This window comes from Motacilla alba, chromosome 1, assembly GCF_015832195.1.
Source record: "Motacilla alba alba isolate MOTALB_02 chromosome 1, Motacilla_alba_V1.0_pri, whole genome shotgun sequence".
Lineage (NCBI taxonomy): Eukaryota > Metazoa > Chordata > Aves > Passeriformes > Motacillidae > Motacilla > Motacilla alba.
Window position 1 is genome coordinate 83,735,768 of NC_052016.1, and position 27,858 is coordinate 83,763,625.

Below are 27,858 nucleotides of genomic sequence, written 5' to 3' on the forward strand. Positions count from 1 at the left end.
AGCTGATCAAAGACATCAGTCTGGAAACATGCCCAGAGTAAGTCCCTGGTACTACCAGAATACTGATGTCACTTGGAATAAAGATTTAAAAAATAAATGAAAAAATCACTCTATAACCTGGTGCAAACCCAGAGCTGTGAAACAGTAAATCACTGTTCTGACCCCAAAAGGCTTTTCACCTCTGCAGCAGTATCTTGGGCACTGATAAAAAAAGAAAGTGATTCATTTCTGAACCAGCAGATACACAAAGACCACAATATAAACATTCACTTCCTGCATTTCCCTACTCCTGGGCTCTGACATTACACACCCTTTAAGATTACAACACCAGCTACAGTTTACTTGGTTGCTCGGGAAAAGTCCAATTTTTACCAATTGTTAAGAAAGCAACTCCACCAAGATACTGGAAAGACTCTAAGATTGCAGAAAAAGCTAAGACAGTGTTTGCTTACCCTCCTAAAAGAAGTCATCCTACAGCTAGTCATGCTATTCTGCTTCACACATGAAATAGAATTTCCTAAACAAGTAAATTACATTTCCTATCATCCCAAAATAATTTCCTATCAGCCAAGGAAGAAATACATTACAGACAGGTACAGGAAACTAATAGCAGGGTCCAGCTCAAATGGTTCATTAATCCAGGGATGGGACCCGCTGTACCTCTGGGTTTGTATCATGTCCTGCTTGCAAATACTCAAAAAAGTACTATTCTCACACTGCAGAGCAGGCTTGCAGAGCTTTCTAGAAACCCAAGCATACACTTCAAGTTCTTCATTAACTGATAAAATCTGTCAAAAAACATCAGCCAAGAAGCATTTGCAATTACTTTACAAAGCTGAGACAAATAAAAAATGTCCTAAGATCAAAGGAAGTGTCTGTAAGGGCCCTGGGTGCACCCACAAGTCTCAATTGCCTGGGCCAGCCCCACAACAATCACCCCACAGTCAGTCACTTGCATATTACAGTTCCTTCCTCTGCACAAGGGCAAAATTTCTTTCTCACCAGTTTCACAAGAACTCCTGCTTTATCACAGGACGAGTCAGAAAAATCAGACTACACAAACTGCTTGCCTAATTAGGAAAATTTTTTTTTATTTGTAATAATAAGCAGAAGTTTAATTTCTGGATAACTTTACAGCACCCAGTCAAAGCCACATCCGGTATGCTCTCATCAACTAATTCCATAAAGAGGTGGTTTACAAACTGCATTCTCCCCATTCCTCTTAAGCTTATTTGTGCATTACATTGCAAGCATCACCTGTTTACACTCAATGTCCAGTTATTTTTCAGCAGTTGCACAGGAGAGTCTTTGTTTACTCAAATTCTTCCATAACACTAGGATTTTGTCTCCCTTGAGCAGCTTGGAAGCACTACTTGAACAACTACGCTGCAAAATAACACTTTTTTTTTTCTCTTTAATCACCTACTTTGGTGGTGGCTTTTTTGATAAAATAAATGGGGTTTCCTCACAGGCCATTTGGATAATAATGCATGTTGCTTATTCTCCCTGGTTCACCCCAGGAGTCTGCCTGCCTCACGGTACTTACCCATCTTTGTGATCTGACACTCTACACCAGCAGTGCCATTCAGCACTGCTATGTGCTTGCTCTCAGTCCAGAGGATCACTGCTGGCTTTCTGGGTGTACAGAAAGAAGGACACATGCACTGAGAGTCTCCAAAGTTATTCTGCAAGAATTCATAGATAGCCTACCAACAGTTTGTAGTCACCATGTGATTTTATTTTTTTTTAACCTCTCCATTTCACTTGTTCATCATTCTCATTAGTAAGCTGCCTTCTCCCACTTCCCTTAGGAAGGCAGACATCCACAAGTAATAAAGTAAACAGAGTAAGCCTGGTATATTTCTTCAGATGATTTTTCAACTGTGTTTTGGTTGCAACTTCCCTCCTCAGCTTAATGTGGATTAAAGAGCAGCTTTTCTCATTGCTTACAAAAGGAAAAAATAGGAATACAATGAAATTACTTCAAAGCCATATTAACTCAAAAACGCCCTTCAGGCTTCCAGTTTCAATACCAACTGTATTAACCTTTGATACCCAGCTCCATCTCATCTTCCAAGCTGCTGCTTTTTCCACAGCACAGTGTGAGCAGCTAAGCTGCTGAACACCCACTTTCTGATGCTGACAGTAACACAACTGGTATTTGACTACATTTATTGCAGGCTGTTTTCATACTGTTTATCAGCCAGATAGGGAGTTACCTTATAAATCTAGCATATTTCCTGGTATTTCAGACACCAAGAAGTGGCACAGACATAGCAAGAAGAAGGGGGGAGCATACTGCAAACTAACATTTTCTGCAGGCCTAGAAGCAGGGAAGAGAGAAGGGGCATCACCTGTACCTGTGGCATTTCAAAGACTATCATTAAAATATCAATTCCAAACCCAGCAGCCACAGGCCAAGAAAAATACCAAAGTACCAAAGATTTGATGAAATGGTCTGAAGATTTTGACTTATAAAAATAAACTTCAGTAGTTACTCTTTAAAGAAGGACCTCATGGTGGGAATTTCTGTATTAACATCATTTCTGACAAACAGTGGAAATAGGGAGAATTAAAATGCCCTGTGAGTTCCCACTGCTATTACAAGCGGTACGGTGCCAGGGATAGAAAACAAATAACCTAAAATAGATGACTGGTCTTTTCAACCTTCCACTCCCAAAATCTAATTGGGTTATCTCCCTCTTCCACTCTATATAAGACCTAGTTTTCTAGAAGCAGGATAGGGAAATTAGTTTTGGAAAAGAAAACAAAAACAGCACCATGACATAATCTTAATTCTGAAGTTTTGCAGGAATTAGAAGACATTTTCTCTCATAAATGATACAGCAGGCTTTGCATAAGCATTCCAAAGGCAAATAGGAGGTGTTTCATTATGTTTTTAACAGTTCATCTAACTGCATATCTAAGCACAGATATGTACAGTAGATAGCAAAGGCTAACACTTCAACAGTTTATACACACTTGCTGTAATCCATATAATCTATTCAGCACTCTTTATCCACATATTTTAACTTTACTAGCTCATAAACAATAATTTTCAAGTATTTTCTTTTGCATAATACAGACATCTTGCAAATAAACATGCAAAACTTAAAAATTAATGCAGTAGCTCAAGAGAACAAATGATTCAAATTTGACAGCAGGGCATTAAATATCTGATAAATGAACAAACAAGGCATTATCTTTCAAACAAAGTTGTATGTATGATCCTCAGTCTTTTTTCATCCAGGAGAAAAAGAGAAGCAAGTGTGATATCCATCTCAGGATACAGAAAACGTGTTTTCTGTTTATCTATACTGAAAATGCTTACATATTTCTTCAGAGTTTCTTATAGCACCAGTAAGTCAATAATGAACTTAGCTACCTCAGATGTCTTTATAAAGTGGCATTACCGTGCAATTTCAGGCATTGACCATGGGAATTCACTAAATATCAGGCAAGATCCCAGGCAAGTCACAAAGCCTGATATTTTCATGTTAAGTAAATGTAAAATCGTCATAGTCAAATCTGTTCATTGACACAGTAAAGAACACAAACCAATTTTATTGGTGGCACTGCTGGAGTTCAGTTGAAATATCCAAGAACAATGATGAATTCTTTCCATAACTTCTTTCAATGCAAGGCAAAAAACACTTGAAGACAGATAAGAAGGCAACACTTAGGCTGCCTGAGAAATCTAGTGAAATCAGTCAGTGGCCTTTCTGATTCTAAACCACAGGGTCAGAGAGGAGGAGGAAATTAAGTAAGATGTGTAGCTATTTACACTGCTACAAGAGAAATCTGTGACATGACATTTGGTCAGGCAAGCAGCTACACATTGCACAGTCCTCACTCAAAATCCTGGGACTTACATGTTACACTTAAACCCAGAAATTAAGATTGTTTTTTACTCTTCTCTCCCACTGCACTTCACATCAGATCCGTGAAGAAGACTTAGTGGTTTTGTCATTCTCCTCCCCAAAATACACATGTAGTAAGTAAAGACAATGCTGCCAGACACTAAGAGGTAATGATAAACCAATCACTGACTTATTCCTTGGAGTAACAGCTCTGTAGATGCCTTGCTGCAAGTTTTCAGATTACATTTTAATGCTGTTATTGTAATGGCAATTGCTGCATGTCAAGTCATGATGTGAAAAGGCATCTAGCCTGAGGATCATGACAGTGCTCAGTGCTCCAAAACACTCAAAGACTTGTCACAGTCATGGTGAGTCTGTGACAGATAAGTAATTACTGTTATTATTAAAATGAAGTTAAAAATTTGTATGAAATCTAGAAGAACTTTAACTTTGTTTACTTCTCTGCACAAAAAATGCTGGACACTCTTTCCAGGGTGTTGCAGCTTGCCCTCCTTCTCATATTGTTAACAGTGTAAAAGTTATCGAGTCTTTCAAAAATTTAATCATACCCTACATTTGGCAACTTTCCACTTAAGTGGTTTTGATGTCCAAACAGCAGAATGCATAAAAATTCAACTGCTATATAGAAAAAACATATTTAGTAACTCAAGGGAACAAGTGCTCGGAGCAAATAAAGATATGCTTCCTACTTAATGAACATGCAAGATCAAAGACGGGTTAATAGCCAGAAATTAGAAATATTCTCACTCTCTTAAGTTATTAATTTAATAATCCCCACCACCCACATCAGAAAAAAAGATGCAAAAAGTGCTATTCTCAGCTGCATGGGGGCCTGTAAGGCTTTTTCAATTCCTAAGCTTTCTACAACTGAATAGCTGTTTAAACATGAAAAACACGGCTGAATTCTCTCTGCTTTGGACAAACCTTAAAAAGAAAGCAAACCCTCCTATCCATTCTTCAGAGTCTTCATTCTCACCAGCAAACAGACCCAGCAATAAAAAAAACAACAACCTAACAATATAAATTAATTAAATCAGAAATACAAGCACTCCAAACTATAACTGAAGTAGCAGCCAGGGCTTTAAAAAGTTTGGTGGGCATGGAAAGTGTGACTCTTGAAATTTAGGAGTTACAATAATATCTGAAACATCCAGAAGGCCAATTTGGGCTTTGATAAACCTCTGTTAATAAAGCTAATTCGGTGAAGGACACAGAAAACAAGAATATTTTGCAACTGCCCTGATCTTCACACTTCTGTCATGAATAGTTTTCATTCTTGTAACATTACACAAGGGATGCATTATAAAAGTAACAATATTAACACACACTCCAGATGCTCCTCTTTCCCATGAATGTACTGCTGGAGCGTTTAACGTTCATCAAGCTCATACTTGCTAAAGTCACAACCCAAAATCAAGAAGACAAGCTTCAAACAATGGAAGAAGAATGTCTCTTCAGCCTACACACTCATTACCTGAGATTTATAACTCAATGAAAACATGACTTTTTTTCTCCCATGAGTTTGATCCTGTTTGCACCAGGCAATAATGTAAGCTTTTATTTTGTACCACTGGCAACAAATGGGAGGGTGGTTCCTCACAATGGCAAAACTGCACTTTTGGAGACAAATACAAACAAAATAAAAATAAGAAGGACCTTTGCCCAGCTGCTTGCAATGCCGTATTTTTACCATCATTGACAACAAGCAGCCAATACCTGGAATGTGGAGAGCAGAGCAGGCACACAACCACAGGGTGGTGGCTGCTTCTGCTCACAGGATGGCCTTCCTCAGGCACTGTTCTCCCAGTTCTCCAGATGAAAACATCTCATAACGCCCTGTGTGAGACATCAGCTAAAATGAAGCAATACTCACACAGCTGGGAGATGCTACACTCGTTGTAGAAAGGGAGAATAATTCTTAAGAGTTACCCTTAAAGTTAGCTTTATAGCTAAATGGGAGGGTGTTTTAACACTTCCTGGATTTTATGCAAAATTGTAATAACTTGCAGAAAACTGACAGCCCCTGCTTACTCAATTTTACCCACAAGGCTCCATTTCTTGTCTTCTCCAGGCTGAACAGTAGAGAACAGTGAAGGAATCATTTTAGCTGAAATTTACACCCAGAAAACACTAATGCTTGTTGACCAATATACCAATGTTAGTTGTGATCACACGCACCGCAGGCAAGAGATGAGACTTTAGAAGGCTATTTTCACTGCTGTGAATTACACTGCTTGCTATAAAAGCTTGAGAAAGAGGACATTGGGCAAATTCTAAAGCTTTACATGCTCCACTAAACCCTTTTCCAAAGCAGAAGCCCTATGTTGTACACCAGCATCTGTGAGGTCCCAAGTCCCAGTCGATCTCTGGACTTTGAGCAGACCTGTCACCCCTCAAGCACAGCCTTCCACCTATTCTTCCCTTTGCAAAGTTAAGAACCTAAAAACACCTCTGGGGTAAAAGGAGCCTTTCAGGTGCTTGCCTAAAACGAGGGAAATTTAAGATATTTCACTGTTGCTGTTGAACGCTTCTCTGCAATACATGCAGAGTGATACAGAAGGCCTAACAAAAGAATGGTACAAGCAGTCAGAAAGCTGGCTATGAGCACGGCATGCTTCTTTTTCCCAGCTAGCTGGATTGGTTTTGGCAGAACTACCAGTAACACCACAAGATTCCAGCAAGGGAAAGGGAACAGACCAAAAGAAGTCCTGGAATGCTACATGGCCAACTTAGGTTCATCCCATTCTGCTTGGATTTCACAACATGGCTGTTTCCAACATACGCATCCCTGGTATTAAAGTAAAAGTCAAAATGCTGAACACAGGCAGTTCTGCACAAGCATACAAGCTGCCTTTTTTATTATTACTTATTTATTTTCTTTGGTTTTGCACATAGTACCTCTGAGGACAGATCCTTGACTGAAAAAACATGTTTAGTTAAAATCTGTCGGGGTTTTTAAAATCCCACTACCTTTCAAATGGGACTTCTGCACCTGCTCAGAGCTGCTTATAGAATCAAAGAGGTTTTTATTTGTGTTTCAGAGGCTTCCAAAAAAAGAGCTTCACCTGCCATGCCCTCCCTTCCTTCCCCCTCCTCCACCACACAATATGTGCACCCTGGTTCAGGCTGCAGCAGGTGAAGCGGGATAAGAGCTTTCTCTGGAAGTGCTCTTCCAAATGGGATCTGCTAGGACAAACAAGCTTGGTGCTCTCCCGTTTTACTTCGCACACGTTTTCCTCCTACAGTTCAAAGCAACTAAAATGCTGAGCTGCAATTCCTCACCTCTTTGAGTACAGCTATGTACCCGCGCCGAGGTCCCCACTGGTACGAAACCAAGCTCTGACTCTGGCCTGGTAGCCATGTGGCCCCGTAAAGTTTGTGGCAACACCGCCAGCCTTCGCTCTGTGAGACCGCAAGCCCTGCGCAGCGGAGGCGGCAGATGTGTGGGTGAGGGCAGCCGGGAGACTGCCCAGCCATCCCTTACGCCGGGGAGTTCCCACGCAGCCATGCGGGTCGGAAAGCACCTCACTGCTGGAGGGCAAAGCCTCACGCCGACGGCGAGCCCAGCACGCCTCGCCGGGATGAGCAATCCCTGCCCGCGACCCGTTATTCAAACGGGGAAGCAGAACAATGCCTGGGAGCAGCCCTGCACCGGCAGCAGGGCTACCCGGGCCAGGAAGCAGAAGACGCTCCCGTCCTCCCCGCAGCTACCGAGGGAACCAAACACGTGCTCGGGGGGGCGACGGGGCCGCGCTCGGCGCCGCCCGCCCGGCTGAGCGCTGAGTGCCCGAGACAGGCAGGCCCCCGGCCGCGCCGTCCCCAGACCGCGGCCGGGGATTATCCCGGGCTGCCGGGTTCACCTCAGGAGACCTCAGCCCACCTACGAGCCGGGGCTGCCCGGCCGGCAGCGCTGACAGCCGGGCCGGCGGGGGCGGGCGGCAGGTCGCGCCCGAGCCGCGCTTGCACAGTCACTGCCGGCAGCCGACGGCGCAGCGGGGCAGCGCCGGCCGCCGCTTCCCTTCCCCGCTCGCTCGCTCGCTCCCTCTCTCCCGCCCGCCGCCGGGGCGCCCGGACGCTCCCGGAGCCGCGCTCAAGTGCGAGCCGGGCACCTTTAGCCGGGGCTCGAGCGGCCGGGCGAGGTGAAGCCGGCAGCGATATGCCCGGCGCCGCGCCTCCGGCGCTGCCCTTCCCCCTGCCTTCGCCCGGGCGCTCACCAGAAAAAGAGCCGGGAGCAGAGGTTGGCATCCTGCAGCGGGTTAGGCTTCTCCTCGCGGGGCACCGGCTCCATGCCGCCCGCCATGCCGCCCGTCACGCCGCCCCGACCCGCCCGGCGTGCGGCGAGGGCGCTGGACCAGGAGCGACTTCCCCCCGCTGGCAGCCACCGCCGCTCTGCCGCCGGCCGGCGCTGTTTCCGGGAGAGCCGGCACCCCCGCCTCGGCCTCCTCCTCCTCCTCTTCCTCCTCCTCCTCCTGCCGGCCGCCGCAAGACGCCTCCTGCCGGCGCGGCTTCACCGCGGAGCCTGAGAGGAGCTGGGCAGCGCCGGGAGCCGCTCCGCTGGGGCTGGCTCCGTGCCGGCCGAGCTCCGCCGGGGTGCTCTGCTCCGCTCGCCCCGGCTTCGCGCCTGTGTGTGCCCCTTGCTGATGGAAAGCATCTCGTCGGCGCCGAGCGAGGTGGCCACCCGGCTTTTTTTGGACAGAAAAATCCGTCGCGAGTCAGGGCCAAGTCAGGCTTAGCGGGACCAGGCGCCGTCACAAACGCTTGCTGTCAGCGCTCCTTCCCAGATGTTGCATATTCTTCTATTAGAAATCGAAAACTAAACCAAAAGAACAATGTTTAGGAGAGGTTGGTGATACATAATAAAGGAGCTAATTAATTTCAGGACGTGGTGCATCACTGAAATTGGCAGTTCTCAAAGGTTCAGCAAAGTGGTCACCAAACTCCTCTCCAGTCATGCCAGCTATGGCTTGCCAAAGGGACCCTGATGAAAAGGAGTAGTGAAAACTGCAAGGAAAACAGAAAATAGAGGACATGTACTCGAAGTTAACCAAAGAACTGTTAATCTCTGTGGCAGAATGATTCCCTGCCATGCTGTTATTTCTCTGCAGTCTCTAAAATCCAGGATGGCTGAGGTTGCAAGAGACCTCTGGAGGTCAGCTGGTCCAACCTCTGCTGCTGAAGTGCCATGTCCAGGCATCTTCTGAGCCTCTCCAAGGATGGAGACACCACAGCCTTTCTGGGCAACCTATGCTAGTGCTCAGTCACCCCCACAATGAGGAAGTGTTTCCTGGTGTTCAGATGGAACCTGCTGTGTTTGAGCTTGTGCACATTGCTTCTGGTCCTGTCACCGGGCACTACAGAGCAGAACCTGACTCTGTCCTCTTTTCATCAGTATACACACTAATGAGACCCCTCTGAGCCTAGTCTTCTCCAGGCTGAACAGTCCCTCTCAGCCTGAACAGATCTCTCAGCTTTTCCTCATAGGAAAGGTAACTAGAGTCCCTTATCATCCTTGTGACCTTTCATTGCAGTCTCTCCAGTATGTCCATGTCCCTCTTGGACTGGGGAGCCCAGAACTGAATGCAGGATTCCAGGGGTGGCCTCACTTCTGAGTAGAGAAGAAAGATCACCTCCCTTGACCTGCTGGCAAATACTCATTCTAATGCATCCTAGCATATCATTAGTTTTCTTTGCCACAAGGACACATTGCTGGCTTATGTTCAACTTGGCATCCACCAGGACCCCAAGCTGGGGTGGCCCCCAGCCCATACTGATGCCTGGGATTGTTTCTCCCTGAGTGCAGGACTTTGCTCTTCCGTTTTTCAAACTCCATGAGGTTCCTCTCAGCCCATTTCTCCAGCCCGTTGAGGTCCCTCTGGATGGCAGCACAAGTCTGTGGAGTGTTATCTGTCACTGATTAGCCACTCTTTCCAGTTATGTGTCACCGTCCCTGGTGGTCTTTAAGAAAAGACTGGATGTGGCGGTAGTGTTAGGCCACAGGTTGGACTCAATGATCTCGGAGGTCTTTTCCAGCTTAATGGATCTGTGATTCTGTGATCATCCGTAAACTTGCTGAGACAGCCCTCTGTTTCCTACAGATCATTTAGGAAGATGTCAGATACTTTTGGACCTAATGTTAACACCTAATGTACACCACTAGTTACTAACTTCCAACTAGATTTTGGGCAACTAATCACAACCCTGAGGAGTCTCCTAGACTCCTTTCCACTCTGAGGCAGCCCCAAAACAAACACCATTCTTATGTTCTGTGTATTCCTTTCATGTCCCCAGGAACAACCAACCCTATCTCTTCCTGCTGAAATGTATTGACAGTGAAACTATTGACAGGGTTGGCATCTGACTTTAATTATACGCATCAGAGTTGACATGTTGTTGAGATAAAAGAGAGTTGGGGCTACACTACATTATTGAATAAATAGCATCAGTTCATGCTTGAAGGAATGTCAAATCCAGCTTGAGCTTGCTGTCAGTGAACACTGATGGGGCTGGGAACAGCCTGCCCTGCTCATGCATAGGCGGTGTGCCACAGAATTTCGTGAACAGTAAGTAGTACACCTATCAACAGCTTTCTCTAGATCCTCACAGATAAAAACAAGGGAAAAAAAAATATGGAAATGATGCAGTGGTTTGAAAGGGCAGGCTTTAACAAAATATTCCCTATATAGTCCAGAACCTGGATAATAAATTTGAAGAACCTCCCAAAATTTGTGATGAAAAGCTCTGCCCATCAGCAAAATATGACAAGTTTTGATTTCTGTAAGACAAATTTGTCTAACTAGATACTCATGAGTGAATTAAAAGGTATGACAGCATAGTGCAAGTCCCAAAATGTCAATAAAGATGGGGTCAGAGAGAGGGAGAAAGGAAAATGTAAATCTTAAGGCTGACTTCAGCTTTGTGAAGTAGTTGTGCAATGAAAGATTACGCTAAGATTTCTTAGTTTGGGGAAGGAAGTAGACTATTCATGAACAAGTAATTTATTTTCAGAATGCAGGTAAAAGTATTAAAGCAAAATATTGAAATAACTTTTTTTTCCATATTATTGTGATGATGGGAAAAGGACAAAATCAATCCTCGAGAAATACATTTTTCATCTGCCATCATTATGACTGATGAATGCTGACACCACTTAATTTTGAAATATATATTAGTGTTTACTTCTAAGTCCAAAACAAAACACTTACAAAAAGTTTTGGAGAAGAAAAAACTAAAAGGGAATAACATTTAAAAAAATAAATCCTGAAAGCCAGATTTACCTGTAATTCTATCTGCTGAGTGTGCAATTAGAAGCAAATGCAGTAATAAAAAATTGTGAAACAATTGGGCAAAGAAGTGCTCACGAAAACCTGAGACTGCCCATGGAGAGGAAAGGGAAGGGAAAAGAGCGCAGTAATGAATTTAATAATCCTCTTTCTATTTTAGGAGTCAGAAAGAGCAACTGCCAATTTATGCATTGAACATTTTGCTATGGCAACACTATTTTCATGTGGAGAGAGCAAGATATGTAACAAACTAATGGAAGTGTGACTTAGTAAATCTAAATTATCATAGTCATATGGATAATGATCTAGCAAAGCCAGCTATTCAAATAGGGCAATATTAAGGCAGTGACAACTGAGTTAAACTTGTTATGCATATACATTGTTCTGGGAAAATAAATTTGGATCACAGGGGATGTCACAAATGTGCAAACACCTGAGATTCACTATTTATTCAGTGCACAAGAAAGACAGTAGTCAGTAAGTAAGCATTTTATCATGTGTGGCCCTTATTCACTGTCTTTTCACTTTGAATACAGTCAGACTAACAAGTTTGTCCATCTGCATTTTTAGGGCACTTACCATCAGGGAGTTCATATACATCCACTTCTCTCAAAACCCTTGGAAGATTACTGGGCAGTTTCCGCTGATATCCAGATGGCAAATAAAATGTGAATCTTGAGGTGAAATGTAGGCACTGGTGCCTGTTATGCAAAAGGAACCTAAGGCTTAGTCTTTTGGAGGATGTAGCACTATAACCTTTCTCTTTCAAGCAAGCAGCCATTGATTTCAGGGCTGAAGAATTTTTCCTTATCACACCCCAGGGCTTTGAGATGAGCACCTAGAAAACCAAGAAGTTGTGGATGAGTGTGTTTGAAGTTTGTATAAAAGATTTGCTGAGCACTACGTGGTATTTCTGGGGCAGTATTAGGGACAGAATCAAATTCAAAGCTGTTTGAAAGATGTTGGAGGGATTAGTGCTCCAAAGGCAAGCTATGATAGCAGAATGAGAGGGCTTTGCAGCCGTGCATTGTTTGAGTTTAATGTTTTTGACTGAAACCAGGCAGAAAGGCGGACCATATGCCTGCCTGACAGCCCAAACAGGCAGTGTTGTATCCCACCACGCTGCTGGCAGGAAAGCAGGCTGTCCCACTGGCTGGCAGCCCAGCTTGTCACTACCCAGTGGCCTGACTCATCATCTGGCTGATGTATCCAGTGCTGGTGCTTGTCCTTCTGCAGTACAGACACATTGGCCTGCTCTTCAGCTGCAGAGTGGAAATGGCAGTGCAGCAGAACCAGGCTGCAATTTTGCTGTTTCAGCCTGATCATCAGCATGTAATGTCAATAGTCTTCCTTGGATGCCTTTCCTATTTCTTCTTGTTACCCCACTAGCCATTTCTATTTTCCCTATATTTTCTTCTACATCCCCATATCAATCTTCTACATGCCATAGTTTCTTGTTTGTGCTAATTGTGTGAATTCATTCTCCTTAAATTATGGTGCAAATCAGGTGCCTACACACCCATATAGGTGTCCACTTACATTTTAGATGCAGTAGGATATTCCATGCAGCCACAAGTTACCACTCCAGAAGTTTTCAGCCTTCCTTTAATGATGCTTTACCTGCCAATCCCAGCTGATATCTCTGATGTATTATAGATGACTGCAGTTGCAGATATACTTATCTGCCTTTCACAAAACTGAGTTAAAATAATTTCTCTGTAGCAAATAGTTTCTGTTGATTATCTGCTAAGATAAGATTCAAACCAGTTACTTTCTATTAAATTGAACATTTGATGCAGTAGAAAAGTATCAGAAATGGTTGTACTAAAGTTAAACTTGACTCACCTACCAGTTGTTCAGCTGCCCTAACAATTTCATCTCTTGTACTTCATGCACTTAGAGAATGACATTTTTGTAGGATGATTTGGATGAGGTTGCAGCAGGCCTTCAGCAACAGCTCCCTGTGCTATTAGTGAAAACACAGACTAACATATTTACAATATTGCTGTCCTGAGCTACATAGCAGCTAAGAGCTTATTTCACTGTTCTATTCTCACCAGGTAACAGACATTGATCTTCCTGCTTCTATTCATTACATTTTTAAGTCTTCTATTTTTGAACCACATTTATAATATTGATAATACAGTTTCTGAAGACCAAAGTATTTCTTTATAGTCTCTTCTTATATGTTACAGCAAATCTTGCACTTTATTTGCCTCCTTCCTATCCTGATCTCTCAGTTTTCTAGCTTAATACTAAAGCACATAGCCAGGCATAATCCCCAAGCAACAGTGAATTACAGTAACAAAAAAATTAAATTCAGGTAGTTTCAGGGCAAAGGTGAATCAGCAAACAAAAACCAACCTACTGCAATTATTGTGCAGACTGTGACTGATGGCCTAGGGAAATGAAGACTTCCATTCCTGACTTATAAAAATGAGATTGCTTCTGCAAGGAGCAGGGAGTTGGACTCAGTTATCTTGTGGGTTCCTTCCAGCTTGAGATATTCTATGATTCAATCATTCTGTAATACCTGTCGTGATGTTTGCTCAGCACAGGCAACCTAGTCTGAGACTAGGGAGTGGATTAGCTGACCTTCTGACTTCTGTGCTTCCTGTGAATGCCAGTGTCTGTGGACTCACTTGACTGGGCAAGATTGCCAGAGTATTACCATGACATCCAGAAAATGGAGGGAAAAACTCCTTTTTAAAACCTCCTCTCAGCCTGGAGGTGAATGGTTCGTTTAAGTTCATGCAGGTCTGACTCCAGTCGTACTGTGCTCTTGCTATATGGATGAGGATCTTATGCCTAAGAGTTTTATCTTGATTTTCTAAAGAAAAATTTGGCATACAGAACACTTGTAAAACATAGAATTCAAATGGCTTTGATAAGAAAGCTCTCTTTTCAAAAGTGACTATGAAGACATGTAACAAACTACCAGCAAATAACATTCTTTGACTTGAATGAGTAACATTTGTGCTTCTTTCAAAGCTTTTCTTGATTACAGCATTCTTTTGCATTTTCTACATTTATTTATATAAATGCATTTTCCATTGCATGTTCTCTTTCATTTGTTGTTAACCTAAATGGGCAAGAGAGAGAGGAGAGACGTCAGAAGTGGAAGCATGGGTGTTCTCCTTTATCTTAAAAAGGAAAAGTCAAATAGTGAGCACTCACAAATTTATAAGCCACAGAGCAAATCAGTCGGCAGCTCCACCATTACAGCCCAGATATTTCTGAGTTTTCTTGAAGCCACTCTACATACATGCTAAAATCAGAAAAAAGACATTGTACGGATGGTCAAACAAAACAAAACAAAAATGTCTTTACAGAATTATTTTCCCTCCTAGCAATGACATGAGTAAGCAACAAGCTCCAGAGGGAGAGACACCTAGGTCACTTTTCAGAATGAAACATCACTGTCAAAATCATCTGGATCCTGATTGTAGTTCATTTGTCATTGCCAGACTGAACTTTAATAAAAGTATTTTTGGCAATAGCAAGGGGACAGAAGACAACACAGAAAAACATCATAAATTACTACATAGATCTTTTTTCTTTCTGTAACAGAGTCACAGGAAACCTTACCCAAATTGAGTGGCAACTTTCCCTATTAAATTGAGTGGTTTTTTCCCTGTTGGGGATTACCAGCTATGATGGGATTGTGGACATGATTAAAGTAACTTCTCTTGTTATAAGGCAAGACTTCTGATCTCACAATAGAAACTGCATATGTTGGCAGTAGAGATCCTCAGTTTATACACTTTCTTCAAATATGAATGAACCTAAAATATATGATAACTGTTTTTTCACCTTTTCTGAGATGCCTTGGGAGTATTTGCTGTCACCAATGGACTAAGCAAATGCCTGATGTCATCCAGCACCCTGGATGAAGATGGAAAAAGGCTGGAATGCTACTAAATGGATAATATTTAGAGATCATAAAGTCATGTAAGTTTCAATAGGAAATGAAACACACTGCACACTTGATTTCTAACTTTAATAGGAACCTTACAAGGCAAAGTGAAATGCAAGTCTGTATGTGTGTACACCATTAGCTTTGGAAACAGAAGGCATAGAAAGTGACCAGAAATTCTAACAAGATGCTGCTAAGGATAGGAAAGGGGGAAAAAAATCGAATTATAATTTCAAAAAATTGAAAATTTGCAGTTTTTTCTTTATTTTTCTGCTGAGAAAGAAGAGGATAGTTTACTCGATTTTCAATACTTTCCTGGAAAGCTAGTGACACATGGAAAGAGAAAAAGGCAATTCTGTTCTAAAATAAATAATCAGGCCAGCAGAGACATCTTCAATGTATGTCAGGTCACATCTGATGTCAGGTCACATCTGACCTGGGTGTGAGGTGCTTACCAGCAAATATAGACCATCAAATCAGAACACAAACCATGTAAAATGACTGCAAACATAGTTACTCTCAGCTCTGACCAACACAGTCAGTCAACACTGTTATCACTTGGCCTTCCTTAGCTCTTGGGTGTTTCACCAGGGTCTAGCACATGTAGGTCCAAGGCCTGACTTTTTGGCTGGGTCACTCAGAGTTCCCGCTTTTCCTGGGGCACCCACAGTTTGAGAAGTTTCAAAAGTAACAAAAGTTTCTCTGACACTTCTGGGCACAGCTGTCAGCAGAACACCAATTACCTGCCGACACAGAACTCCCAAAAGGCAGGGGGTTTTGTCCACATATCCTTGGCCTCCTCACTCCTATCCACACACCACTGGGCGCCGCCCTTAGTCCTGAATAATTTCTTGGCAGCCTGACACTTCTCTGGGGTATTTCAAGCGCAGGTGGGCTACATACCAGAAATGCATTTTGTGAGTCAGAGTTTTAGAAGATTTCTTATCTAATAAATGGTGCTAAAATCTTCCTTCATCTGGTTTACTTTAAAATGGTGAATTTAAACCCAAACACTATGAAGTGCTTTCTCTGGAGAAAAGAAGGCTTAGGGGAGACCTTATAGCTCTCCACAACTACCTGGCAGAAGGCTGCAGTGAGGTGGAGGTCAGTCTCTCCTCCCAAGTGACAGGACAAGAGGAAATGACTTCATGTCAGGTCACCTCTCAAACCAGGAGAGGTTTATTTTGGATATTAGGAAAAATTTCTTTACTGAAAGAGTTGTCAAACACTGGAACAGGCTGCCCAGGGGAGTGGTTTAGTCATCAGGCCTGGAGGTATTTAAAAGATGTGTAGACGTGGCACCTGGGGACATGGTTTAGCCATGGCCTTGGCAGCGTTAGGTAATAGCTGCACTCAGTGATCTTAAAGATCTTTGCCAACCTAAACAATTCAATACTTCTGTGACTCAAATGCCTATAAAGACTGACTCACAGGCACCAAGTATATGTTTTCCTGCGTGCAGAGTCTTACAACACCTTAATCACGGTTGCATCTAGGTATCTTCTCGCAACATGTTAAATGTCATGTTTATTCTTGCTCTTAATCTGTTTCGGTTTGTGCGGCTTCAAGCTAATACGCTCACAGCTGTGTTTATGTTAGAGAAAAAGGGTTGGTGTAATGTATATTGCTGTTAGAGGAGAAGGCAGTGAAGTCTTCCTTAGTGCTCCCATTCCATGACTATTTGTTTCCCAGCCTCAGACAAACCAAGGTGGAAAATTTTGTCTCCCACAGAGGGAGGCTTATTCTTACAGAGGGACATTCTGCTTCCTCTGCCGTGGGAAGATAGTTTACCTTGGTTGCTGTGGCATTTATTTAGATCTCTGAGAAGAAGCATCAGTGCTCTTGGAGGGCAAGAACTGAGATCTTGCATTCAACAATAGTTTATGGAAAACATAGAAGAGAATAAAAACCAGATGTGTTTACAGTATTCCACGATACCTCAGGGATGTGCACTCTGTATTCTGCACTTCATTGTATTTCCTATGGGCTGAAGGCTTCATGTCCAAGTGCAAAGAGTGTGTATAGTTCTGAGGGAACAGGCAGGTGTGTAAGTGTAAAAAGGAAAGAAGAATATCATGGCTTCAGATATATACCACCAAACTAAGACACAGTTGCTTGTTCTGTGGGAGATAAGAGAAAGGGCTACTTATATTTGCACAAAATACACAAAACTTTTAGCATTGGTGAAAAATTCAGGAGCACTTCCATGCCATTACTTGAACTGGCCAGATGTAAACCTATACATATCCACTTCTTCCTCTTCCTTTGAAGCTGCAAAGCATTCCTGGGAATCCTGTGGCCATATTTGCATTTGTTACATTTTAATCTTTTTCTTTGCTAGCATCTACCTGCTTCCTGATTGAATCTGTGGCCTGCAAATTCACTCTGATGGCCTCTCAACCTTTATACTCTGTGTCAGAGTTATAAAAAGGCTGGAGATGTGTTCAGAAGAGGGTGGTTCCACACGATAGCACAAGGAGGAGGAGAAACAGCCGTGAAGTTAGAAAAGTCAGTGTAAGAACAAGTGCTGTGGCAGTAAGGACTGCTACATGAACCACAGAGATTGAGAAGAAGGACTGGAGGGAGGTATTATCCAAGGCTTGGGGAGAAGGTGGATCCAAGATGGGGCCAAAGCAAGAAGGAAGGAAAATTAGGTAGAAAGACGGAAAACTGAGCATAATAGAAAAAGAGAGAGCTGAGGTTAACCATGAAAGGGGGGCAGGGAGGGAGGAAGATTGTACCAGGTACTAAGATGACCAGCAGATGGATAAGTGTAGAATGGCTGCTTTGTCCAACAAGCCAAATGTATTCATCACACCTGACAACAGACCAAAGTGAGAGAAAACTTCTTTACAAATCTCCTCAGTTGCGACCAGGGGCAGGTAGGAATAGGGGGAATAAATTTGTGTGTATATGAAGTGACATCTCTATGCACGGAATGGCTTTAGGATGTATCAGAAGTCACAGCTGTAATTCTGTTTCTGTAAATAAGTGCATTTCATACCCTTCAAAATACACTTCACAGCAGCAAAATTACACCATCATCCCTCCTGCCAGAGAAAGTTGGTGCCACTGTGTGTGCTTCTTTCTTCTCCAGATCATCTTCAAAGGAGATGACCAGCCACCAGAAGGTTGCACAAATGTATCATCCCTCTCTCTCTGGATGTTCAAAAGATTTTCCCCTCTACGTGCAAGCAGCACCACGATTATCCTTTCACAACAAGAATCAGTTTTCCACAATCCTGCCATGTTGCTAATAATGTCACCTGTGCTGACGGCTTTTCCTGCCTGCTCTTTTCAACAGAGGAAAATGGAGAATAAAAAACTCTCAGTGAACTCTGTCATTTTCCTCATTTTCCTACCTGGTAACCTTTATAAAACGGAGTTTCAAGAGGATTGGATAAACCTCTGTTTTCATATATTAAAACTGAGATCCTTTGGGGATTGACAATCACTTTCATCCTTTAATTGTCCAGCACTGGCACAGAGCTTCTGCTTCAGGACCTGGATTCCCAGGAGTTACATTATCACAGAAAAAGAATAAGAGTAATTTTGCCAGCTTTTGTTCTACGCTTTAAATAATGACCCTTTTGAATGAGTCATTTAGCCTGCCAAATTTTAAAAAATATTTTACTTAAGTAATTTTGTAAGAATGATATTTCCTTATAGGAAGGTCATTATTTGAAGGAAGGAGGCCCACCCAGTGTAAGACAACCATGGCATTAGTAAGTTCTGCTTTGGAACATTTGTGGGTAGGTGAACTGGGTAAGTGCTCTCCACTTCCTCCTGCAGAGTTTCTATTCAGCAGGAGTGACTCAGTTAACCTGGCTGTTTCCTTGGACATATCTGCACATAAATTAGGTTGACAGCATCCAAACAGGTAAATAGGAGTCAATAGCACTCTTGGAAATCAAAATAAATCTAGCATACTCCTGAACCCCAAGTGGGCTCCAAAGCCTGTTCCCATTCATTGTACAACCCCTCAGGTAAGTCCAGATATGAGATACATCCCCAAACATCCCTGCAGCCCTTAATTGTTCAGAAAGATATAAGCTGCTGCGAGTCCAGAGATATAAAGTGATGTTGTTCCCTCTGTGTGAAATAGGTGACATTGTATGTGAATTAGGCACCACTTGAGATAACATGCTTCTCTCTAAAGGTGTGGTAACCTTACAAAAGAAACATGGAACTGTAATTCTTGTTGTCTTTGCCACCAGGGAAAAAAATCACGCAGTAATGTAGTGGTGATATAATTTAGTCTAATGCCACAAATGCCAAGGTGAGACAAATCTGCATTTTGGTCTCTGCTTCCTAATAGTAACCAGTAGAGAAGCCTAAAATTTTGCTTCTAGCTGAGACCCATGAGGCTTAGGCTAAGCACATCCTTAGCTCCCTAATGGGACATGATGCTCAAAGCATCATTTGCAAAATACATTTAGGGTGGATAGAATTTGTATGAATGACAACAAGGGATTGATACAGAGGGACAAAAAGTTTATATTCCATAGCAGACTTTAGCAACATAAAAAACTCACACCTAAATTTGTTGGCAGCTGATCAAATAAAGAAGTCAGAGAGGCTGATGATACGTTTCTACAGCCAAGGAAGAAGCAGGGGTTCCTAACTTTGTTGCTTGACCAGTGAACTGTCACAGCTCCTAATATTTATACAGGGAAGTTCTAGCTGCCATGGCAACCATTTTTGCTGGTTGACTGCACTGGATAAGTATTCGATTAAAACCTTTTTATTTATGTCTCTAATCTAAAAGGTTTCTTTAGTGAAACTGTTAATTTAAAGGTTTTGCTACCTAATCATGCAGCAACTTGCACAGTTCAGCCCTGGCTTGGATGAATGGCAGCACAATTAAATAATAATAAATATCAGATGATAGAAAGTCAAAGCAGTAAGGGAAGTGGATAAAAGGATGCTCTTTTGGCAGTTAGATGGATAGATGGATGAAGGTATGTCAATGATACTTTTTTTATTATTATTTGATGGTAATTTCATAGAAGAGGTAATTTCAGGTTGAAGAAAGCTTTATACTAAGCCTGTAAATCTGAACACTTTATATTTTTAATCTTAAATTTCTAAATTAATCTTAGAATTTCTAAAAGAAATTCTAGAGCGAACAAGTGATTTCAAATGGAGGAATCAAAACTTTTTTTTCAGAAAAAAAATATTTCTCTTGTCTTTTGCTGTTATTCTCAATTGGGATTTTTTACAGAATTCTGTGAACCTAGAATGAATTCTCTTGCCAGAATTCCTTTTTTTATAAAAAACTACTGAACATTTTGCCTTGTATGTCAAGAAAACCATGATCTGAGGAATTTTTCTCTTTCTCTTTTCCTTCCTTCCTTCCTTCCTTCCTTCCTTCCTTCCTTCCTTCCTTCCTTCCTTCCTTCCTTCCTTCCTTCCTTCCTTCCTTCCTTCCTTCCTTCCTTCCTTCCTTCCTTCCTTCCTTCCTTCCTCATGCAAAAACTTCTGCAAGTTGCTGCCCCAAGCAGCACTACAAGCAAACCAGAACAACCATGGAGGAATCAGAAGGTAAAATGTCAAACAGGATTACGACTTTTCAAACCCAGGATATTTATTACTGGGTTTAGCCACAATCTGGTTTAAATGTTTCTACTCCTCTGATCCTATAAAAGAGCTTTATCTTCTAGAGTCCCTGTGTCTATAGGCTGAGATGCAAGTATCTGAAGACTTGACTCAATATGTAATGTAAGTCAACCGTCCTGATGTAATTTATGTGCCCTATTTTTTTATGAGATTTGAAGAATTGATAATTTGGAATGGATACTCAGAATATGTTTTTTTAATGAATGTGGTAATGACAAGATTACTTTCATAGTTTTTAATGTTTGCTTTCTTTTCTCTGCACTCTCAAACTTTTTATTTTTCTTTCCCTGAAGCATTTATATTTTAAAATTTGGCACAGTATTAGGCTTTTTCCTTTCTTTTCTCTCTTTGAAGGTCAGAGGTCTGCTTTGTTCATGTTCATTCACATAAAAGGCATTATCAATAACATCTGCACAGGCACTAGAATAATTAACCTTTTAATTTTTATTATAAGCAGATTTTTCTGATTACACAGATGCATTTCTGTGTTAGCCAGAGAATGCAATCCAAAGCATGCACTGGTCATATTCTTACACAGACAGACACAGACACTTTCCTAAACACACACAACTGTCTCCATGCAGTTGGTCTCTTCTCCTGACCAGAAATAGATCTGACATATGAAATATCACAGGAAAAAACAAAAAAAAAATGCCACAAAGGCCCTAAAATATTTCAATGTGAATGTATTTTTTTTGAAAATTGCAAAGAAATAAGAAACAACTTATTCCTGCCCCCTTTATTACCTCTTTTTATGCAGAACTTTATTACCAACTGCCCAATTTTAATGGGTACCACAACATCCATGCAAACATGACATGGGATAGGGCCTTTCTTCCACCCCACCTTATCCCACAATGAGCCATGTGCTCCCTGGGTGCCCTGCTCTTTTTGGTTGCTCCAGATTCAGAAGAGCTGCAGGAGAGCACAGGATGCATCTCTTTGGCTGACATAGATGAAGTCAGGAGAAGGGAATATTTTTGGCATGTCCATATTCTGGCAGTACAGCCAATCTAAACCAGAACATGTTTGCTACCTAACAAAAGCCAGTTACCGTTGCTCATATCCAGGACAAATAATTTTCATTTTCCTCACAAAGACCTTGAGCAAATTCAGACCCTTACAACCAGCTCCCTGTAGTCTCCCCTAAGTAGCTTAACACAGGGACTGCTGCTCTCAGACCACCATAGAAAACTCAGAAATTTGGGATTGGATCGTTGGCCTTGACTGCCAGGGGTCTGAAAAGCTTTGCAACGTCAGATGAAACTTTCCTGGGTATAGCTTTCTCAGAAAACTCAGCCAGTTAATGTGGTTGGAACAACACACAACTATCTGATGAGAAAGCCCCAAGGACAGAACAAGTTCTCTAGGCTCCCTGCAGCACCTCAAGGCTGTTTCTGTTTTTCACCCTCATTGCAGAAGGAGCTCATAATCTGTCTGCAGGCACAGCCCCCTGCCAAAATCATCCTCTGGTATTCTTCCAGGAGAAACCCATGGAGACTTTTTTTCCTCAGGCATGGGAGAGCAAAGTTTGTTTTCTGTCAGAGATGGTGCCGTTCCACATCGCCAGCTCTGGCAGGCTGCGTGCATTTCTAAATGTCCTGGAAAGTATTTTTCCCTCCTCCAGAGCAAGCAGGCAGGACTGTGGAGGTGGCTGCATCTCTGTGGAGGAGAAGCAGGATGTCCAGCCAACACTGAAATCTTTGTTTGCTAATGCTGTTTTCCTGGGGATGTCTTTAATAGGACAACACCACTACTGTACTAGCAAACTAAGCAGTGACAGGGACACAATTTGAGGGTATCTAGGTGACACAGAATGCACTGAATGGTGTTTCCTTCTCAGGTGTCCAGTCTAGCCAGAAACTACATAGGAGGAAGACAGCTAGCGAATGTGTCATCTTATGCCATCTTGTCCCTCTGAAGCCTGTTACAAATGCAGTTTTTGGAGCAGATGAGTGCAGAGCCAAGCTTTGAGACCTCTGAGATGCAGGCTGGGTGATGGGGTGGGTGGAAAGAGACAGAAAAGACCCATGATGAATGGGTAATGTTTGACTTTTCTCTCTCATGTGTTCCTGTATAACAGCCTTAGACAGTTCAGGTGCTTACTGTGCTACCTGTGCTGAGCCTCCTGCTGCTGTATAAGAAATAGGGGAAGAGGGACAATGTCTGAGAAAACACATACCCAAGAATGGGGTTTTAGTTGTTGCATTAGAGGTGACATCAACCTAACAGCAGCAGTTAACACAGACCAACAGGCTGGTGAGCAGCATGAGGTCATTGCTCAGCTCTGCTTCATGAGCTCCGTAATTTTGTATTTTATTTTGTCTGCTAACACTTGTGACATTAATATGTTTATAATGAGGTTAACTCTTCCTGTTGCATTTGTTTCTACAGAATCTTGGGCTTGAAGGCATTGCCAGAAGTGCTATAATAGCACAGTGACCCCTGGATTTGATTCTGGCAGGAATATGTAGGTGCCTAGGCCCTACATTAATTTAGGTGATATAATATAAATGTCTGCATGACTAGGTCTGTGGGCTTTGCAAACGAGCAATGACTGCTGTGTGATGATACCTGAACGTTAAGCCAAGCTGCTTGATATCACAGCAAAAACAATCGCCAAAAAAATCAGTTTGGATTTTAGGATTAGCATCTTAGTACGTATCCTCATGAGTGACAACAGGACATTTTGTGAGATGCAATAAACATCTTAAGTACTATTGTGTTCTCCTCCATGGGCTCAATCTGTGGCATACCTGAATTGAGTCCATTAGAGATTTTTCAACAAAATCATCATTACAGAGTTTTAAAGAACTGAGCTTTTTAAAGACATTATTTTGTTTGCATTTTCAATAGGAAGTGGCACTACTACCCATCAGTTTAAAGTACTCCATCAATTTGAAGCTGCATGGAAAGCAGGAGACAGAGATTTTAAAGTAGATGCCATGTTCTTGAACCCCAAGCCTGAATTTATAAATACATGACAAGTCAGATGTCTTAGAAAATGTGTTGGGTTTTCCCCATCTGAATCCTGAGGTAGTCAAAAGATTTAACACTGAGGAAGGTAAATGCTCTGCTCCCATTCAAACTATTCAGGAAACAGATGGCTGGTAGACCTGCTGTTCCTTTTTTTTTTTGCCTCAAAGAATTGGACTTCTGTTACTTTGAAACATTTGTAAATTAGATTAAAAGATTTTGCAGATGAACCAGTCATTAGAAATGCAGGAATTTTTAATTTGTAAATCTGGCCCAGTGACAATGAGTCCCTCAAGACCTTGGTAGAAAGAAGAAGTTCAAGCATCATGGTCACACTGCAGGCACCTTTTGGAAGCTGAAGGTTACAGAGGAACTGAAGCATTGCCAGGAGAGAAAGAGCCCAAATCTGCATCCAGAAAGCCTACCCTGCACAGATTGCTTCTGAAGTGTATAGCAGGAGGTATTAATTTCCTCACTCATGTGGAAATTAAAAAGATGTTGTGTCATCTTTGCTTTAATATTGCCCTGAAGAATCTCAAAAGATTTTGCAAACTGCAGAAGGAGTGTCCTAGCAAGTGCTGATATCAATAATGAGGGGAGAAGAAACCAGATGGAAGCTTATCTGCTTTACTGATTTTGAGGGATAAAGAAAATACAAGCAGAGACTCTCTATATTAGCCTGTATTTACATGGTTCCTGACACCAAAATGATTTCAGCTTTTTTTGTCCTGTTACACTGGATAGCATAAAATACACAAGAACTGAAAGACCAGATGATGTTAAGTCCATCTGTGTCCTTTACTTACTGGGCCCTGGGGTGAGGTCTGATGTTTTTCCTGAAATCATGCATTTTGCATTAGCAGCTCTGCATTTTGCATTCTGTCTAAGGCAGAGGCTGAGTTGTTTCTTCATTCCACTTGTTCCAAAATCCATTGATCACATAGTCTGCAGCATTTACCTAGCAGCTGGAGGTTTGGATTTACGTAAGTCGAGGAATGTGTCTTCCACTTCTTTGTCAACTGTTTCAGTTAACATGTAATTTTTTTGGAACTGATTGTTGCCTTTTTCCATGTATTCCTCCTCCATATCTTTACTAAGGAAGCCATGAGCCTGTCATCTGCATCTCAATATGTGATGTATGTATGTACAAAGCACAGAATGGACCCAGGTCTCACTGCGGCCCTTCCTGTAGCCCTTACCAGAGTGCTTCAATCCAGGAAACAAACTGCATTTGAGACCACCCCTTGCTACACTCTGTTATGTCTCAGAGATGCCTTAACTCCTCCAGTGCTACAAATCCCAATTGGAGTGCTTGTATCTCCTCAGTCAATGCATAACAAACAACTGCAAGGGCATTCCTGACTGGGTGCTTACTCTTGTACAACCCATGTCCTTATCGGATCCAACCTTTCGTTTTGGGTTCATACCAGCCTACCATTTCGCATGTACCTCCTTCTTTCCATACAAGTGGATCCACTCTTTCTCTGTCCTCTCTGACTTTGTGCATCTCAATGCCTTTTATAATTTACTTTGAAGTCCTCAGTGAGCTTTGAGTCATTTTGAATTTAGGCATTCCTAATGTTGTCCTGCTGTGTTCTGAACTACAGAGAAGTAGTTTAGCAGGCTAAAATAGTCTATGTTACTCACCTTTTCCTATTCATGCAGTAGGTTTGAAGCTGTTTTTTCCATTTTGTATATCTGCAGGTTACAGACTTCTTCTGCATTCAAGTTCTTGAACTTTATGCAGTTATGGATAAGTCCTATGAATTTATAACCACTTCTTTCAAAATCAGGGAGCTCAGTTTCAAAACTACCTGAATTTGTCCCTCTCTATTAAATTGAATCATCATGTGACCACTTATTTTGAAGTTTTACTCCAGAACCAGAGTACCACAAAGCACAGATTTCAAAACCAAGTTTAAAATTACATTAGTTCCTGATGCTTAAATTACTGTTAGGAGAAGAACCTGTCATCTCTCACAGTTAGCAATTATATGCTCTTAGTTGCAATTATTGCAACTAAGGAAACAAAAGAAGTAAGTTTTCAATATATATCTGAAAAGTTTATGAGCAAAAGGAGAAGTAAAGCAGCTCAGCTAGCTAACATTTTGCAATTACAGACACATATGTCTGCCAAAGTTTTATTTTACAGAATGGGCATGTAGTAAGGGACTGGTCAAGAAACAGGAAAAGCTGGCACAACATGATCAACAAAGAAGAGAGACAGGGAGGAAAGGAGGCTCTTCAGTCAGAAACCACAAAGGAATTTGTTGCCAAAGCATCATGTCCTTTTTGGATTCCATCACAGTGATTCCAAAGTTGCAGAACTATTTATCTTTTAAATACAATTGCCAAGCTTTTTGTTCCTCTGCAAAATCAAGCTAGGTGGTCTTTACCCATGTTACCCTACCCAAGCAGGTCATCTTTTGAGCCGCTTAGACGTAGATGATTTCTTGTCTAGGCACATTTTCTTTCCTCATTTCTTGCAATCTTATCATATTTGTGATATGATAATCACATTAATGATACATGAATCACAATAATGATATGTTTATCACATTAGTGATAGGAACTACTTTCATGTTTTCTTTCTCTAGAGCAGTATATATCCCCTTAAATAAATATTTCACTCTTACTTTCTGTTTCATTTCTTGTATGTGTAGTCACATCCTTACCTTAGTTTGATCACAGAGAACTACTCAGTGGCAAAGATGCAAATTCCATGCTTTCATTTAAAAGAGATAAAAGATAATATATTTTTAAGCATGACTTTCAGTTCTCCCGTGTTTGGGAAGCAGTGATTGTTTTCAATCACCTGAAGTGGGTAGAAAATATGAAAGGGAAATAAAGCAGGTGAGTATCATCAGCTTTGTGTAAGGTGTTAACACCAGGGGCAGTTCCACACGCCTCACTGCAGCTCTGACCAGCTCTTGCTGTTAGAGCTGGGCTTTGGGGTGGAGATTTGTGAAGTATGTGCAGCTGTGAGTGGTGGGTAGACAAAGAATTTGGCACTTCAAGATGTGTTTTGTCTTTCTTCTCTGAATGAGATTCTGTAAGTTTCCACAAGTGAGGAGGTGGCACTTCAGTAGTTGTTCTCCTCTCATGATTGCCCTTGTCAGTAAACATAACACCCTTGCTTCCATCAAATCCCAAATAAACCACTGATTTAAGGAGATTATAAATCATCAGCCAGGAGTCAGACAATGGGTATATAACTGTCAAGAAATGTATTTTCTTGTAAGAATCAGCATGATGGATTCTTTCAGACTGGAACAAAAAAGAATACCAGGACAGAATGGTAATTCCAATTTTTTTTTTAAGTGTATGTTATTCACCACTATTGAACTGTACATGCTATTCATAGGAAACAAGATATTTTAGTAATATCTTGTTGTCTAAACAAATTCCCCTACTTTCTGAGCCCAGTTCAAATCTGTTGAAAACCACAGGGTTAAATACTGGAACATCTGCAATATATGTGTAACATGGTGGAGGCTTTGATACATCGTTCAGAGAGCTGTAAAATACCTGCTGCGGAAGGCCCCTCAGTCCCTTCCAAATTCCAAAAAGTGAACAAGTAGCTAACAAGTTTGGCAGGGCCAAAGAGATACAGAGCTTTGAGAAAGATTGTAGTTGGCAGCCCAAATGCAAAATGTATTTTTTTTTTCTGTGTTCACTGAAGTCACGTCAACAGTCTTATTTTGCCTTACATCTGTATATAATTGCTTTTAGACACTGTTTAATAAATACTTCCTGAAAAATGAAAAAGCTTCCAGACTGAATTATCATTTGGCTGTGAATAAGGAACTCAGTATTAAACAGAGACAAAAGACAATTTATGCTTGCAGGATGAATCAAAGATGGTTCAGACAAGGAGGTGATGTTGACTCAGACAATGTGAATGTTTACAGAGCTCTTCCCCATGATCCTGCTCCATCAGACTCACAACTGTAGCTCTGCTCAGCTCAGTCACCCAGGGTGAGAATCAAGGTTTGTTTCAGGATGTCCAGGAACAGCAAATGCAGGTAATATGCTTTTGGAACATGAGAAGCTGTTATTCCTACTATGTGTTTAGCATGGGCTTCAGCCCTAAACTTTGTCCCACTGAGCACATCCATATTGAGAAATGGATCAATGCTATCCAGTAACCATGACTGATAGTAGTATCCTTTCCCCTATCTTCCCC

At 41.7% G+C, this 27,858-nt stretch overlaps 1 protein-coding gene across 4 annotated transcripts in view; it reads right to left on the reverse strand.

The window, feature by feature from the left end:
- ABCC4 (ATP binding cassette subfamily C member 4) overlaps window positions 1-8,464 on the reverse strand; it is a 142,458-nt gene extending 133,994 nt beyond the window's left edge. For 2 of the 4 annotated variants that reach the window (XM_038158871.1, XM_038158862.1), the window contains exon 1: window positions 8,096-8,464. In XM_038158871.1, coding sequence (XP_038014799.1) covers window positions 8,096-8,181 — 86 coding nt within the window. In that variant the 5' untranslated portion in view covers window positions 8,182-8,464. The remainder of the gene's footprint in view (window positions 1-8,095) is intronic. The other 2 variants (XR_005259508.1, XM_038158844.1) reach the window with 2 other exon arrangements.
- Window positions 8,465-27,858: the final 19,394 nt, after the last annotated feature.